At 35.4% G+C, this 15,990-nt stretch overlaps 1 protein-coding gene across 2 annotated transcripts in view; it reads left to right on the top strand.

Moving 5' to 3' along the window:
* Positions 1-15,735, top strand: part of DZIP3 (DAZ interacting zinc finger protein 3) — an 89,190-nt gene extending 73,455 nt beyond the window's left edge. For both annotated transcript variants that reach the window (XM_077771797.1, XM_077771796.1), the window contains 8 exons: positions 983-1,070; positions 2,487-2,588; positions 6,564-6,689; positions 8,828-8,970; positions 10,247-10,367; positions 10,829-10,972; positions 11,059-11,160; positions 12,868-15,735. In XM_077771797.1, coding sequence (XP_077627923.1) covers positions 983-1,070; positions 2,487-2,588; positions 6,564-6,689; positions 8,828-8,970; positions 10,247-10,367; positions 10,829-10,972; positions 11,059-11,160; positions 12,868-12,978 — 937 coding nt within the window. In that variant the 3' untranslated portion in view covers positions 12,979-15,735. The remainder of the gene's footprint in view (positions 1-982; positions 1,071-2,486; positions 2,589-6,563; positions 6,690-8,827; positions 8,971-10,246; positions 10,368-10,828; positions 10,973-11,058; positions 11,161-12,867) is intronic.
* Positions 15,736-15,990: the final 255 nt, after the last annotated feature.

Raw genomic sequence — 15,990 nt, 5'->3', positions numbered from 1 at the left:
GCTTGAAGAATTAATTAAATTAGAATTTCTGGGACCAAGGCATCCTTATTCTTCAATTCTAAAGAATCAGAATCTCTGATGTTTAGCACGAATCCCAGGATATACTGATGTGCATTCAGGTCCGGGAAGCCCTGTTGTAAGTGATCAGTCTATCTTTGCTTGCTACAGGGAGAAGAGGTACTCTATAAACTAAAATATTATCAAGCCTCTTTGTATAAGATAATCTCAGTGATAACTTGTTCTGCTCTTTTAAAGCTGGTGTGCTGGGTGATCCTGGGGTGGGGAGGTTATAATAGAGCCTTTTGAAAGGCCTCATGAAATCTCTCTTCTAGAGATGGCAGACCTTACACACCTCAAAGCTGTTCCTGCTTAAGTCACTTGGTGGGTATGTTTGGCAGAGCTGCTGTTTGTGCAATTTATGTACTGCATTGAGGCAGCAGTCTAATTCATCCTCCCAGAAGGGGTACTTCCTTTTGATTTGCCCTCCCATAAGGATATCTTTTAGTAATTTGCAGAAGAGCTCATAGGCCACCTGTGGCCCTCTGATGTCGGGGCCACTGTGAAGATAGTCGAAAACCTGCTTCCAAGAGTAGTCAGCCACTTGGAGGATGCTCCCACATTGGATGGCTAGGGCATTTCCCTGTTCAGCCTTCTCTGGCCCCCTTCACTGGAGGGATTCCTGTGTAAAGGTTTCATATGTTCTAAAAGATATTGCCAAATAGAAAAACACTTGGTGTTCTGGAAGCAGACATTGTATTTGCTCTTGAAAAAAGAAATATATTCCCCATCTTTGTTTTATTTTTAATAACAAACCCTTCCATACAACTTTATGCTCATTTGAGGTAATTATTGGTGATGAGGTAATTTTTTTGCTCTTTTATGTTATTTACATACATGCTAAAGAATATAATGGAAATTTTTAGAGACCTATGTTGTATATAAAAAGAAAGAACTTCCTCTTGTGTCTCCTTCCCTACATCAGCAACCTGGAATCACTTCAATTAAAGGCTGCAGTAGAGAGTTGGAATGCCATTGTAACAGATGTTAGAAACAAGATTGCATTCCTCAGGGTAAGTGCTGAAGTATCTGCAGAGTAAATTGAATGTTGTAGGAGGTATACACATAAAGAAAACATCTAACATTAACAATTACTGGAGAAATTTAAGGAAGAACTTTTTTTTCAGATATTACAATTTATGCCTTTTTAAGGTTTGATATTGATACTTCCATGTAGTTGGTTGTAGACAAAATCGTAGACTTTTGCATGTGGGTTTTTCAGGTCTTTCAAGTCCTTTGTACAATAAAGGATAAACTCAAAAATTGTGCTTCATGCCTAGTTTTCCTATAATTCTGAAGCTGATTCTGCTCCAGTCAAAAATAATTGTATTAACTGGGTCTAATTCTGTGTATATGTAATTGAAAGAAAGATCAAACAGACCTGTCTTCGTTTTCAGTCTTAGATTTTATGGCATTATTCCATGATGCAAAATAATTATTCATTATTAGTTTAATAGAATTAGGACTATGCTTAAGGTATTCTAAGGAGGTAACTCACTGAATATTTAATAATTTCTTCATTTGGCCTTAGAATATTTTTTATAACTTCAGGTAAATATATAATGTTCATTATTTTGTGATTTCACAACACTGCTAGCAAAACAATGACATTTAATCATGACAACTGCCTCAGAGCAATACCTACTTGTCCAGCTTTTCCCGTAGTGGTCTTGACTGTTTCTCTCCCAGACTCTTCTTAAGCAGTCTTCCGTGATGCTTAGCATTTCTGTTGGGTTTACTCACTGGCCTAACAAGAACAGCTTGCATCCTTGTCTTCTTTCAAGCACGGGTCTTCTGTGTGAAGTTTCTAATGTTTTATTTCTTTTCCAGTCTCTGTGGGTTGTCTACAAAATAATACTGTGAAGTAAAATGTGGACAATGCTAAAAACTTTTGAAAGCATGTAGTTAAGCTTCAGGGATTGGAGTCCTAGTTTTGGCAAAATCCAAGATGATAAAACTAGAGAAAGCTAGAGGTATAACTTTGAGATAAACAAAATGTGGATATTTAATGAGTATGCCATAAAATTTCCTCTCCAGTTTTTAAAGTGAACATTTGCAAGTAGCTCAACTCTTCATTACAAATGCTGTTTTCCCATATTTATCAACCCAGTATTATTTACAGCTTCTTAAATCTTTAGACGCTATTCACTTTATATCAGTGATTCCCATTTGGAGGCTGAAAATTTTGGAAATACTGAAGAATTATCACAGGATCTGTAATTATATGTCTTTGTATCTTGCCAGTACATTTGGGGATAGTGTGTTATAGAGTTACTTTATGTCAAAAATTGTCTTTATGTTCTTTCTGACATAATTGGTTGAGAATCGCTATTGTGTGTTTTATTATTCAAAGCTGCATCAAGTGTTCCCATATGCTATTTCTTTGAAGTTTATTTTGTTCTAAAACATCGTTTGTCTTGTTCTACTAGACACAGTATAATGAACAAATTAACAAGGTGAAGCAAGGGTTTGCTTTGAGTACCCTGCCTCCAATCCAACTTCCTCCACCACCACCTAATCCTGAGATACTGGTAAGAAATATGACATTTTGAAGAATTGCCATCTTCATCTTGATGAAATGGTAAGAGCTATCTGTTTAATGTGTGTTCAAATTAAAATAGGCACATGTTGTGCATATTGTTTGTATTTATGCACATTCCTGCTCCATTATCTCCAGATGATATAGCTAGTTGACTGACTTAGTCAAGGTCAGTACATAGTTGGGTCACTGGATTTTAGTGATATATTTGGTATCTAAAGAGGTAATGTATTCTCATTCAACCTGTCAATATCACCTGTAATGTAAGAGAAAACTAATGGATGGGCAGAATTCCCAGTGCTCTCAGGTTACCCCTAGAAGACTGAAACATCTCAGTATAGTTACCCTAGCAGGCTAGACTTCACCCCTCCACTTCTACTTTAGACATTTTTGTCCTTAAGTTTTATCATCATTGTACCTTTAAAAGCTTCCATATATGCCCCTTTCCTGCTTATTGCTGGGAATCAGTGAGTCTCAATCAGCTATCTCTCTGTTGCACTATTTATGTTATCCTTCTGGGAAACATAGTACCTTAACCCAATAAATTCACACAGCTTTCCAAAAGATCTTTCAGGAAAGAACCATTAGGTGATAATTTTTATTATCAGAACACATCTGGGAATAGGAAAAGGAGAAGATATGAGAAATTTAGTGGCAAATCACTTTCACCCCCAGCACTTCTGCTTGCAGTAGAACTTTGAAATGTTATTTCTGTAAATAGTTGAGTGTATCAGAGAACTTGAAAATTATGTGATTTGTGTGGAGTTACACTGTGTTTCAAAAGCAGAATCCACAGCTAAAAGCATTGTATTGTATACACCATGGTCTTCAGAATGCAGTATTGCCTTTTATATTTTTAATCAGTTCAGTTTTTATAGGAGCACTGTATTATGAACATTATTCTAGGCTTGGAACTTCATCATAGTCAACTACCATGATAATGAATATATTATGTAAATGATGGAGAAATCCAAAGAGTCCCTCTAGTTCTACAGGAAGTAACACATGTGCTTCTAGATTTCTAGAAACTCTGTGCTTTCTGCCCATATTCAAACTACTGCCTATAGGTTGTAGTTAAACTCTGATGACTCTAAATATAAAATGGTATAGAGACTCTGAAGCCAGGTACAGAGTTGTTTGAAGTTTCTTGAAACCAGATCAGACTGGTATCAGTCTGATACCAGTGATAACTGCATAGCTGACATATGTACTTAAACTTTGACCTCTCGATCTTCGTCTCTTTGGAGGCTTTCTTATGTCTGATGGGGCTTACCCAAGTTTAGTTAAGGGCAAAACTTAACTAAAGTTAAGCTCTGTGCATCCTTCTGCTAACATCTGAGATGTACATGTGTATCTTTTGTGTTTCCTAACCAGCATCACTGCTGTGCTAACAGTTGTGTTCAAGTGCAAGCATCAGCAACCACTAAACATTAGTGGAGCAGTTTGAGAGTGCAAATGCTAGAAGTGTAATGTTGCTCTTTGCCATAAGTTGAGGTGGTATCATTCAGTGGAAACAAACTAGAGATGTGGGTTTAATTCCTAACACTGTGAATAACTGTGTTGTTCTTGGAAGAATCAGCTATGCTGGACTTCTGTTTTTTCCATGTATAAAGCGGGAAATTATACTAGATGGTCTGGTTACTAAAATACATCTGTGGTGTGTATGTAAATAATGAATCACTAGATTCTATTCCTGAAACTAATATCACACTATATGTTAAGTAGAATTTAAATAAAAACTTAAAACATACATAAAAAGAAAGTCCATCTATCTCTGAGATCCTAGTATTCTAAAGAATAGTCAATAGCCTTTAAATGTATAGTCTAACCCGAGAAATCTGAAATAATGGGTACTCTTCCCAGTTTAACCCAGTATTTTTTATATGTTTTATTATATCTTGATTTTTGTGCCTTGGCTATCTAATCCTCCCAAGAAGTGTTAGATAATAGTTGTCTGCAAAGAGAGCAGGAATACTGACTCATACCCACCATCCATTCATTCTTTAAAACCTTTACATTATGAAAATTGAAACATACATAAGAATAAAATAGTATAATGAACCTCTGTGAACTAAGAGAGCCAACATTTTGTTAATCTTATTTCATGTCATCCTCTTCTTCCTACTGCAGTATTTTAAAGTACGTATCATATAATCTCATCCATGTATACCTCATGCTAAAAGATGAGGATATTATTTTTATTGGATATAATGATAACACCATTTTTTTAACCTAAGAAAATTAAAAATTTTAATATCTAAAATCCAGTTAAAATGTATATTTCCCAATAGCCGTAAAAATGTCTTTTTGTTATCTAGTTTGCAATATTTCCAATTTGATTATAATTACTCTCAAAACTTATTTTTAAAAACAATCAAAATAAAGTTTAAACTTTGCATTTGGCTCATCGTTATTTAAGTCTCTAACAGCTACCTTACCCCGTCTCCTTCATTCATGTCATTTGTTCAAAAAGTCCAATTTCCCACATTATTGATTTAATTGATTGCATCCTGTGATGTCATTGTACATGTTCTATTTCCTATAAACTGTTGGTTATATCTAGAGGGTTACTTAGAATCAGGTTCAATATTTTTAGCAAGAGTACTTTATAGACAATGATATATACAGTATTTTTCCTTTAATGCTATTAAAATGTTTTTAATGTTTTATTTTTTTTTTAATGTTTATTTTTGAGAGAGAGACAGAGAGGGCAAGTGGGGAAGGGGCAAAGAGAGAGGGAGACAGAATCTGAAGCAGGCTCCAGGCTCTGAGCTGCCAGCACAGATCCCGACAAGGGGCTTGAGCTCACAAACCATGAGATCATGATCTAAGCCAAAGTCGGACACTCAACCAACTGAACCACCCAGGCACCCCTATCGTTTTATTTATTATTGAGAGACAGAGCATGAGTATGAGAGGGGCAGAGAGAGGGAGAGACACAGAATCTGAAGCAGGCTCCAGGCTCTGGGCTGTCAGCACAGAGCCCAGCATGGGGCTCAAACCCACAAACTGAGAGATCATGACCTGAGCCGAAGTCACAGTTAACTGACTGAGCCACCCAGGTGCCCCTTTGCTTTAGTGCTATTAAATAAGAATCCAGTGTCAACCTCATGTATTCATTTTAATGTTTTCTATTAACCTATCTATCTGTCACCTATTGGTTTTAGGATCATTACTTAAGAGCTATGTTGATGGTTTTTTTTTTTTTAATTCAAAAGATAGTTGAATTTCTGTTAATAACAGTGCTAGACCTGGCACATGGTAGAAATTTAATCTGTCCTCTTCTATAGTCTAGTCGGTAAGGTATCCATCCCATTGCTAGATGCTTAGAAGGGCTAGCTTTCCACAACCCCCTAGAAGGTGCAGTAACACCTATAAGCATGTCTACAAGTCATTGTAAGGGGATTTATGCCCCAGGGCCACTCCACTATAGCTTTCTACTCTCATTGGAGCTAAACATAAAGTCAAAATCCATCATGTGGTACAAGTTCTCTCCAATACATAACCAAGGAAAGTAATATTTTCTATAGGCAACTTTGGTTCTTTAGTAGAATTTCTGAGTATCAGTATTGTTCACCAATGTGGACAGTACTCATTGAGGAGTCTCTTTGCATAGTCCTATATTTTATATGTATTATATTTGGGAGGGAACTTTAAACATCACTTAACCTAATAACCCTCTGCTTTATAGATTACTAACTTGGCATCCATGGTTACCCAGCCAGATAAAAAGAAAGTGAGACTAGAACCGACTTCTCTTCTTTCTCTCTTCTTTTGTATATTCACTACCCTTTGCTTTTCCAAATATTCATACACTTAACTGTTATGACAACACCGATTCTAATGCTAGTGCTTTGTATCTGGATTTCAAATTGTTGTTTTCCCCCAAACATTGCTCTATGAATTTAGATCATTGCCTATATAATATATAAATATGTGGGGTTTTTGTTTAACCTTTCTATTTTAGATGCAGCAATTCTTAGGAAGACCCCTTGTGAAAGAATCTTTCTTCAGACCTATACTCACTGTTCCTCAGATGCCTGCTGTTTGCCCTGGAGTCATCTCTGCGCCTGGCCAACCTAGAGCCCCACTGGTACCGATCCCNCCACAGAAGACTTCCTGAATGAATGTGCTCTGTTTATTTGATAGGTGGTGATGGTGGTAGTAGTGGAGGGGAGGGTAACTGAATGACAGGTGAATGAATAGTTCCATTTGAAGTGCTGTGTTAAGAGCATTGCATATATTATTTTGTTAGCTGCTATTAGTTTAGCTTTCGGATACAAAGATAAGTACCTTTTTATAGTAGACAGTCCTTATAGGATTTCATAGTTTTGCTTCTGTAATAGGCAACAATATAGGGTAGATTAATATTTTTAGTAGATAATTTATATTTAGCATATTTGATGGGTAGATTAGAAAGCAAAGAAGCCAAGTCACAACAAAGTTATGCCACAAAGCTAAAGAAGAACTTTATTTACACAAACATGCACAGACATATGTATAGTAACCCACAAACACAATATAAATAGCATCACCTTGGAATATATTATACTGTAAAGTGATGAATTACCCTAGCTACAACTAGCCAGATAAGTCCTATCCAAACCTGAAGAGGCAATAGAGAAAATTTAAATGACCAGGATTATTAGTTGTAATCTTGAGAAAGGTAAATGTCTTTTAATGAAAAAAAAAATCTCCCAGAAGATTAATGTTAAATATAATTAAGGAAAATTCTCTAATTTTGACTTTTCCATAAGCACATTCTTGTCAGTTTTTTGTACCTATAAATAGTGTCCCGTTGAAATACATAGTCAGATGGACTCTTATTTTTGTAGAGGCTGACTCTGCAAACAAATATGTACATAGGCCTTAACATGTAACTGAGTACCACATCTCTTTAGTCCCCAGGATATCACAGTGTTGTTCATGTGGTTTGCTCCCCCACCATTATATTAAAGATAGTTTTGTGTGTACACACACACACCTTTATTGAAAACCTTAAAGTACCTCAACCTCATAAGATTGTTTTCTGATTCCTGGGGAAAACTTGATACTAAGGCAAACCCAGATTTCTGGGCAGTTTTGTCTAAGTAGGCTTTGTATGAGTTACTTCAGTAGCTGGTAGTAATTGCTAATCTTTCATGAGTAATCTTATATTTGAAAATAACCTGTAAAGCCTTAAGAGAAGTTATATTTATAGTTAAAGTTATAATCAAAAAAAAATCACTTCTGATGTTAGAATCTTAAAGCTTCTAAGAAGAAACTCATAAAATATGACAGAACTAACGGTTTCATGGCTCAGAGCTGTCACTACAACTTGCCCACCACCTTTTACATTCATGAGACATGGGGCAGACATTCTATTAGTAGTCTCATCTTTATTTCTTTGAAAGTTCAACTATAGTATAAACTACTTTTATAATTTGAAAAATCATTAAAAAAGCAAATAACAGAAATATACAAAGTAGAAAGCAAAATTATTCTGCAAATAAATCCTAGGAAATAATCAGTGTTTACAGATTATTTGTAACTTGAGACCTTTTCTATGCATATGCACTTTTTTAAATTTAATATAAAAACAAGCCCTACCATAAATACTACACCACAGAATTTTTACAAACTGAAACATATGGGGCACTTGGGTGGCTTAGTTGGTTGAGTGTCCGACTCTTGATTTCGGCGTGGGTCATCATCTCACAACTGTGAAATCAAGTCCTTCATCAGGCTCTGAGCTGGCCATGGAACCTGCTTAGGATTCTCTCTCCCTCCCTCTCCTCTGCTCACTTGTACATGTTCTTTTTCTCTCTCTCAAAACAAAAAAAACAAAAAACAAAAAAAAAAGCCTTTCATGGGCATGTGTTATACTCAGAAATCTATTTTTCTAAGGACCTGATTAAATATACTCTAATTCACCCATTCTCCTCTTAGCACACTAGTTGTTTCTAGTTTTTTACTGTTTTAAAAATACAGCAGTAAACACTCTATTTCTGTAATTTCTGCAGTTAAGAAGACTCGCATGTTCCCTTTTTAAAATAAGAGTAATTAAAAACAAGAAGTAGTATTACTGTGCTAGTTAAATTTAAAAAAAAAAACTCTAAAAAGGAAATGTATAGGTCAGCATTCTTCCTCTTCATTCTACCCATTTTATGACGTATGGAAATACCATGTTGTCATGGAATGTTACTTCCTAATAACTGAAGCTGATGGGTTATAACTCTGTGCTCCTTACAGATGACTGGCATAGCCTGGACTGTACCGGCGCCTGTGGGAGAGGCTATGCCTCCTCCCAGTGCAGGTCTGGGAAGTGATCCCCCCATGATGAATTGGGAGAGGATTATAGACAGGCTGAAAACTGCTTTTCCACAACAAACCAGGTACTTTAATTTTTATTTAGTTGTGAGTACAGATCATACTCTACAGTTGCCACAGCCATAATTAGGGGAATGAAACAAACATACTCACCAATATATTTCCTTTCCAGGGCCTTGGTAAGGAAAATGAAATTTAAAGGGATAGTGTTCAATATAAATGCTAAACCTCTCCACTAAGTTTATTAGTCTCAAGTTATGAGAGAAAAGATTTTTAAATTTAGGTTTGTTCATTTACTAAAAAGTGTAACTAGTCATAAACCTATCCAATTTTAATGCCACCAACTGTAATAATTATCTTAATAACCTCTTTCATAAGTGAATTTTGATTGTATGTTATATATATAAGCTCAGACATTAGGTTTTACTTTCCTTAATTTTATTTAGGGCTCTTAGTTTTTGTTAGGGAGCACAGCTAAGTGCAAGAAATAATTATTTTGCTGTGCTTTTCACAGTTCTGACTTTAGCAGGAAGATATTTTTCTTCTCTGGAAATGAAGTTTTTTTATCCCTTTGTATTTAAGGAAATAATTCTAGTTTTTAACCAGTATTTTTATTTGAAGGCTAACACTTTGATTTAATGAACATATTGTTATGCTTCAGGATTAGATTATCGTTTTATAAATATAGTGAACAGATAATGAAAATAGAACTATAATACAGTTATATGTACATATAGTATGTGTGAAATGAATAGTAAATCCAAGGTAGTTTTACAAGGCTGATGACCTGACACTTCATTTGGGAAGGAAAATATTTCCTCCTACTCTATCCTACCAAAAAATGTATACAGACTTTGGGTCAGTGGACTGTGGGTTTTAAAAGGAACGTATTGATTAATTATGTACATTATTTTAATGTGTCTTTTAGCTTCTCTGTTCAGTTTTAATTTTGTAAAACTCAGAAACAAAACAAAGATTAAACTGTCAACACAGAAGAGAGACCTACAGTAACAAAGTTAAAAGTAATATTTTAGTCCTGAGTAAGAACAGTTAGAAACATGATATAAAGAGCTCAGTAAGTACATAAGTAAGTAGATAACTCTATTTTCATACAGTAAGTTCTCAAAAACAGGTAAAATTTCTTTTTGGAAAGAAATATTAAACTTCAAGGGTTTTCATATTGGTTTAAGATGAATGTGGGTAGACTTTAGATCAGAAATCTGTAGGGCTACATCTCTATTCTACATACCAGTCACAGAATAGGATTTTGTAACTTGTATAGAGGGCATGCCCTCAAGGCAGTAGGAAAATCACCACTGCTCTTTATTTGACCTCTTCCAGGAAGGAGCTTACGGATTTCTTACGGAAATTGAAGGACATTCATGGGAAATCCCTATCTGGACTGACATTTGATGAAATTGTATACAAGATTTCCCAATTTATTGACCCCAAGAGATCACAGGTAAAAGCAAAACAAAACAAACTCTGTATCAGGTAGTTAGCGGTCTTAATTATCTTCATGTCTGTTATCAATATCCTGTAATCATCTTAAACATCGATTAACAATTGAACTTCAACTTTACAAATGGTATAGGAAGTCTTTTTAAAATACTGCCTGATCATTCTAGAATAAAACTGAACCTCCTGAAACTGATTCTAGGTTACTTTGACTCTAAAGGAAGACACTGTTCTAATTTTTATAAAGACTTGTTTTAATTAAAAGGGCATATAGAGTTGTTTAACCTGGCTCTGAGTATACAAGTAATATTGCTAACATTTTGTTTCAAGATTTCTTACGAATCTAATCAACCTTTATCCTTTTTCTAATTCTCACTGTACCCTATTTTCTATGCTACCATATCAGTTCTTCCTGTTTTAAAACACTTCTGGAAAAAAAAAAAAGTATAATATTCTTACTTTCAGAGTCAAGGAAAATCTGTGCCAAACGGTAACTGTGTTTCACCCAGCCTCACTCCTCCACAGTCTAATGCTTCCCAGCCCCCAAAACCAGCCTGGAGGCCCCTCAGTTCCCAAGGGCCTGCCACATGGGAAGGAGCCAATAATTTGGTGAGAATGAGACTGTTAATTCTAAATACATTTAAATTTGGGAGAAAGAAAGGAGCTGAATTGAGCCTTTTGTGTATTTTCCTTAGGATGAAGAGGAGGATGAAGAGGAGCCTTGTGTGATTTGTCATGAGAATCTCTCTCCAGAAAACCTCTCAGTTTTGCCTTGTGCCCACAAATTCCACTCTCAGGTAACCCTTTAAACTTACCTTCTTAAACATTTTGCCATTTATTCAACTAAGCAAGATTCATACTGCCTTACTTGAAATCATATACATGTATCATCAGCTATAGCTGTGTCACGAGTCCCACAAGAAAGGACTCTCGGCTTTGGAGAATCACACAGAAACATTTACACCCATTTTTCCCATACCTAGCCCCAGTTTGCACTGTGCTGTCTCAGATCTCCATACACTTTACAGGAAAAGAGGAGACAATGATGAGATTGAAATAATATAGAGTAGTTTCAAATAGAACTAGAGGGAATGTAGATTGACATAGAAGCAGCGTCACTTCATCTCAATTTGCTATAAATAATGTATAGTGTCCTTTGTCCCCATTTACTGATGACCCCTTCCATTAGAAAGCAAAAGACTTACGGTAACAGTCTGTCTGGGCCTTGTATTTGCTCTTTAGATGCTCAAGTTTCAGTTTTGATATTAGAAAAATATAAGACTGACATATCTTTTGTTGATTCTTGGCATTTGTATAGATTAATTTCTGGTGGTGTTGCTGTGCACATGCTATTGACATACAATTTATATCCAAGTATTCTGGTGCAAAGCTGTAATCTGACCCAGGAAAAGATAATTGTACATAAAGCCTCAGGGAAGTGAACATAGCCGGCTCATTCAAGCCATATATGTAAAACACTGTTTCAAAGATAGTGACACCTAGCACAGAATTATAGTTTGTATCTACTCAGATATGAAGATATAGAAACAGAATGACTAATCCCAAAATACCAGGAAAGATACTTAGTCATTTGAAGTATTAAAGTCCTGTCCATTCAGAAAACAAATGAAACTTAATATACTTTGCCGTTGCCCATAGAAGAGAAAGCAGGTGACCCACTGAGATTACTTTTTAGAGTTACAGTTAGTGAGCCTAATATATGATGTCTATTCTTTAAAAAAAAAATTTAAGTTTTTATTTATTTTTGAGAGAGAGAGTATGAGTAGGGGAAGAGCAGAGAAAGAGACACACAGAATCCGAAGCAGGCTCCAGGCTCTGAGCTGTCGGCACAGTGCCTGATGTGGGGCTCAAACTCACAAGCTGTGAGATCATGACCTGAGATGAAGTCGGATGCTTGACCAACTGAGTCACCTAGGTGCCCCTATAGTGCCTATTCTTAATCTTCTCTCACCTCATCTGACTCTCATTGTTTATACAGGTAAAATTTGTTTTTGGAGAGTTAGTACTCAAGCAAATCACTTAACAGATAGTTCATTGCCAAAGAATACTTCTCTTGTCACCAAAGAGCCATCTGAATAGTGTATCCATCATCTAGGGAGTTTAAGTTCAAAACACCCATTAGCACTTGGTACAAGGTGTTAGTCACTTTTGTGTTTTTTTCTGGATTATAAGTGAGAATATATAATAAACTAGAGGAAAAAGATGTAGCAGTTTTCCTCAGCCTCTTTGTTAGGAAGAAGTGCTACTCATCCGGAAAATTGGTCTTGGGGAAAGGATCTTAGCAGAACACGTTTCAGCCAGTTTATTCTAAAATCACCAGCTATATAGCTCAGCGAATCACAGACAAGGTACCATTATTCCAGCAATTGGCTTAGCAATCTACTAGAAAAGGTTTTAAGATCTACCAGAAGACATGCTGGCTGGTAACTGATTATATATTAGGCTAACTCTGAGAGTCTGACGTGAATATTTTTGCTCCTTAGTGCATTAGACCGTGGCTGATGCAACAGGGGACATGCCCAACCTGCAGACTTCATGTTTTGTTACCAGAAGAATTTCCTGGTCACCCCGGCCGGCACTTACCCAAGATCTGATCCAAGGAGGTGACTGTGCAAAAAAAAGTTCAGTTATCATATTGCAGAATTTAGTTTTGCCTTTTACTGTGAGCTGATAGTGTGAGTGGTGTGAAGAAGTGTATTCTTTAGTATTGTACAAAAGAAGCTAGCTAATGTCATCAAAGCTGCAGCCAAAGAGGACAGGACAAATCTTCAGGACTCAGAACTAAACTGAAAGGGCTTGAATTTTAAGTTACATTATATTTGCCCTTAGTAAGCATTTTCTTCTGATGTAAACATCACTGTTAACATAAATCATAGGATGCTTTTTTTTGCCTTTTCCCTTCTTACTCCACTTATCCTTTACTGCAAATATGCTTCATTTTAATTTCCTGAAATAAATTAAAGAGAAAAAGTGGAATAGCAAACAAGTATAAAAATTCCATAGATTGTATTGTTCCTTTTGACTTTTAAAACTTCTTACAAATTCTATAACTGAATTATCTAAATTTTATCCCTATCTTCCCTATTCTTGTCTAACCTCTAACTATGTACCCACAGAGAGATTATAAGCTACTTGAGGCTGGGGACCATCCATAATGTATTGGAGCTTAGCTAATAATAGTTTGTAAGAGATGACTGTTGAATCTTCAGGAATTTTTTGAGCTAGTTACCAAATCATTAGTACCTTGAAATCTGACACAGTGGGAGTATTTACACATAGAGATTCATAAATATTATAAGTCTTCTTTTCCCAAGAATGGGTTTGTTAAACATTTCCCAGCCCACCACTGGAACCATGTCTGATCCTCCTCTGTGTTCTCAATGCCTTGCACATTTAGATAAAGTATAAATATTCCCAGAGTCAGAAATCAGGAAATAGGAAAGGAGGTAATGTGTAAATTAAGTCACTTGCTGAGTTAAATAATTGAGATCTTATGTTCACTTGGACCTTACAATGTAGGATTTTTTTTTCTGCCTTAAAAGTTTCTTAATTTCACTTTGTCTTGCTGCAGGGTATGGGGGACTGTTTATATGTAGTTGCTTCTTATGACAAAAGTTGACATCCACTGGGCTAAGCTGCTATCTTAGGCTTGTCACTAAGAACTTTCATTCCTAGAGGTAAAATCCCTATTTTGAAAACAGTATTGTGTAAATGCTGTGTTTAAAAATGACTCTAGTTAAACAAATCTAAAGAATTCAGTTACCATGTAAGATGTTACTTGGGTCATGTTTAAATAGATTCCATAAATTAATGAAATTGAGACTGTGAATAAGTGTTTTGACTCAGCTGTTTTTGTATCTTGGAGTTACTTTAAATCTCTATTTAATAATCTGCTATTTCTCTAATTGTATGCTAAATGTTTTCTTCTGTGATTATAATAGACTGGGAAATGTGGAAGGAAAATATCTAAAAATTAAGGCAGTCTTCTGACACTTAAAATGCAAAGAATCTCTCAAAATTGAAAAATTCAGAAATTATAAGGCCTTCAATAATTGTCTAACACCTTGAGGTCATGGTCATATGGCAGATTATCTTGTAAAACAACTGTTTCTTAGTTTGTTTACACCTACAATTTCACTTCTGTGTGGAAAAGATTTTATCTGTTATCAGTTTAAATGTATCCTGAAAGTATTTTAAATCTACTTAAAACATCTATATCTGCTTAACTGTGGTTATAGTTTTCTTTCCTGTTATGACAAAGAATAGGATAATACCCAAGAAGGCAGTCATTGAGACTTATAGAATGTCAGAGCTTATAGTTTTGACATAATTGTTAGTGCCCCAATCATGATGATGAATTATATCTTATGGTTAAGTTAGGGAAGGTAAGCTTGTTATTTTTACCAGATTCAAATTTAGCAAGAATCCTCTATACTTATAAAATGTTCCTGGGATACTTTATCATACAGCGTCTTGAGTAAGACTTCTAGGACTATAGTAGCTAAGGAATAGCTGGTGTATAGCCAGATAAAAATAACAAATACTAATTTAAAGATACATGAAATTATCCTCTAGACTATCACCTCATTTTATAAGTACATCTTGCCTAACATCATATGGTTAATTAGTCCCTGGGCCAGTTCTAATTCTTGAAAGTCCTGGCACTTGGTGACAGGCATTCTTCACAAAATTAGGCTGCAAGATTTTATTGGTGCTGACCTGACCATTCTTGGATCTAAGGATAGGGCCAGAGAACACGACACAGTAGCTGATATGCAGTGAGAATGTAGTAGGATTGTACTTTTGAAAGTTATGTCCACTTCTGCAGATGCTAAAGGTAATGGTATTTTTTTTCTTTTTGATAAAAGACAACGGTCGGGAACATTCTGTCTTAAACAGTACTCACTGCCAATCCTGTGGCTCCTGGGAGATCTAGAATCCCATCTTTCCCAGAAATACAATGACAGAAGTATCAACATTTACATCAAAGCTATCTGTAAACATCTAGTAATATCATTACAGCTGCGGTCAGAAGATATGTCTTGTAATGTTTCTCTTCAAATTTATTTTCTTCACAGGCATAACATTTTCCAGCTATTTTGAGATACTTTCAAACTGCTTGTTACCTCATTTGGTCCACTAATAACTCTAAAGTGAATGTTTAGTGGGTGTTCCTTACTTTACAGATGATAAAACTGAGGCCCAAGTAAAAGAAATAATTTATCAAAGGTCATATCTACAAAGTGGCATTTTGATTTGAATGCAGATCTTCTGTCCCTTAGTGTTCTCTTTTAGTACTTCACAGGTAGATCTCCATTTTGGATTAACTTTGTACAAATAAATAAAATGAAACATGGTAAACCTACTGATTTTTTGTTTTTGGAATAGGAACATGGTATTGAGAATATAAAAATATATAATAGTGGTAGGACATGGGGAGAAAAACTTAGTTTAACTTTTCCTTCAGATATCTTGGTTTGCTCAGGATGGTTCCAAGTAATTAATGCCTATTGTTTTGACATAATTATTAGTGCCTCAATCATGATGATGAATTATATCTTATGGTTAAGTCAGGGAAGGTAGGCTTATTATTTTTACCAGATTCA

This window comes from Crocuta crocuta, unplaced genomic scaffold (genome assembly GCF_008692635.1).
Source record: "Crocuta crocuta isolate KB4526 unplaced genomic scaffold, BGI_CrCroc_1.0 scaffold56, whole genome shotgun sequence".
Taxonomy (NCBI): domain Eukaryota; kingdom Metazoa; phylum Chordata; class Mammalia; order Carnivora; family Hyaenidae; genus Crocuta; species Crocuta crocuta.
Note: the sequence above shows the minus strand (reverse complement) of the source record. Positions and strands in the feature narration are given on the sequence as shown.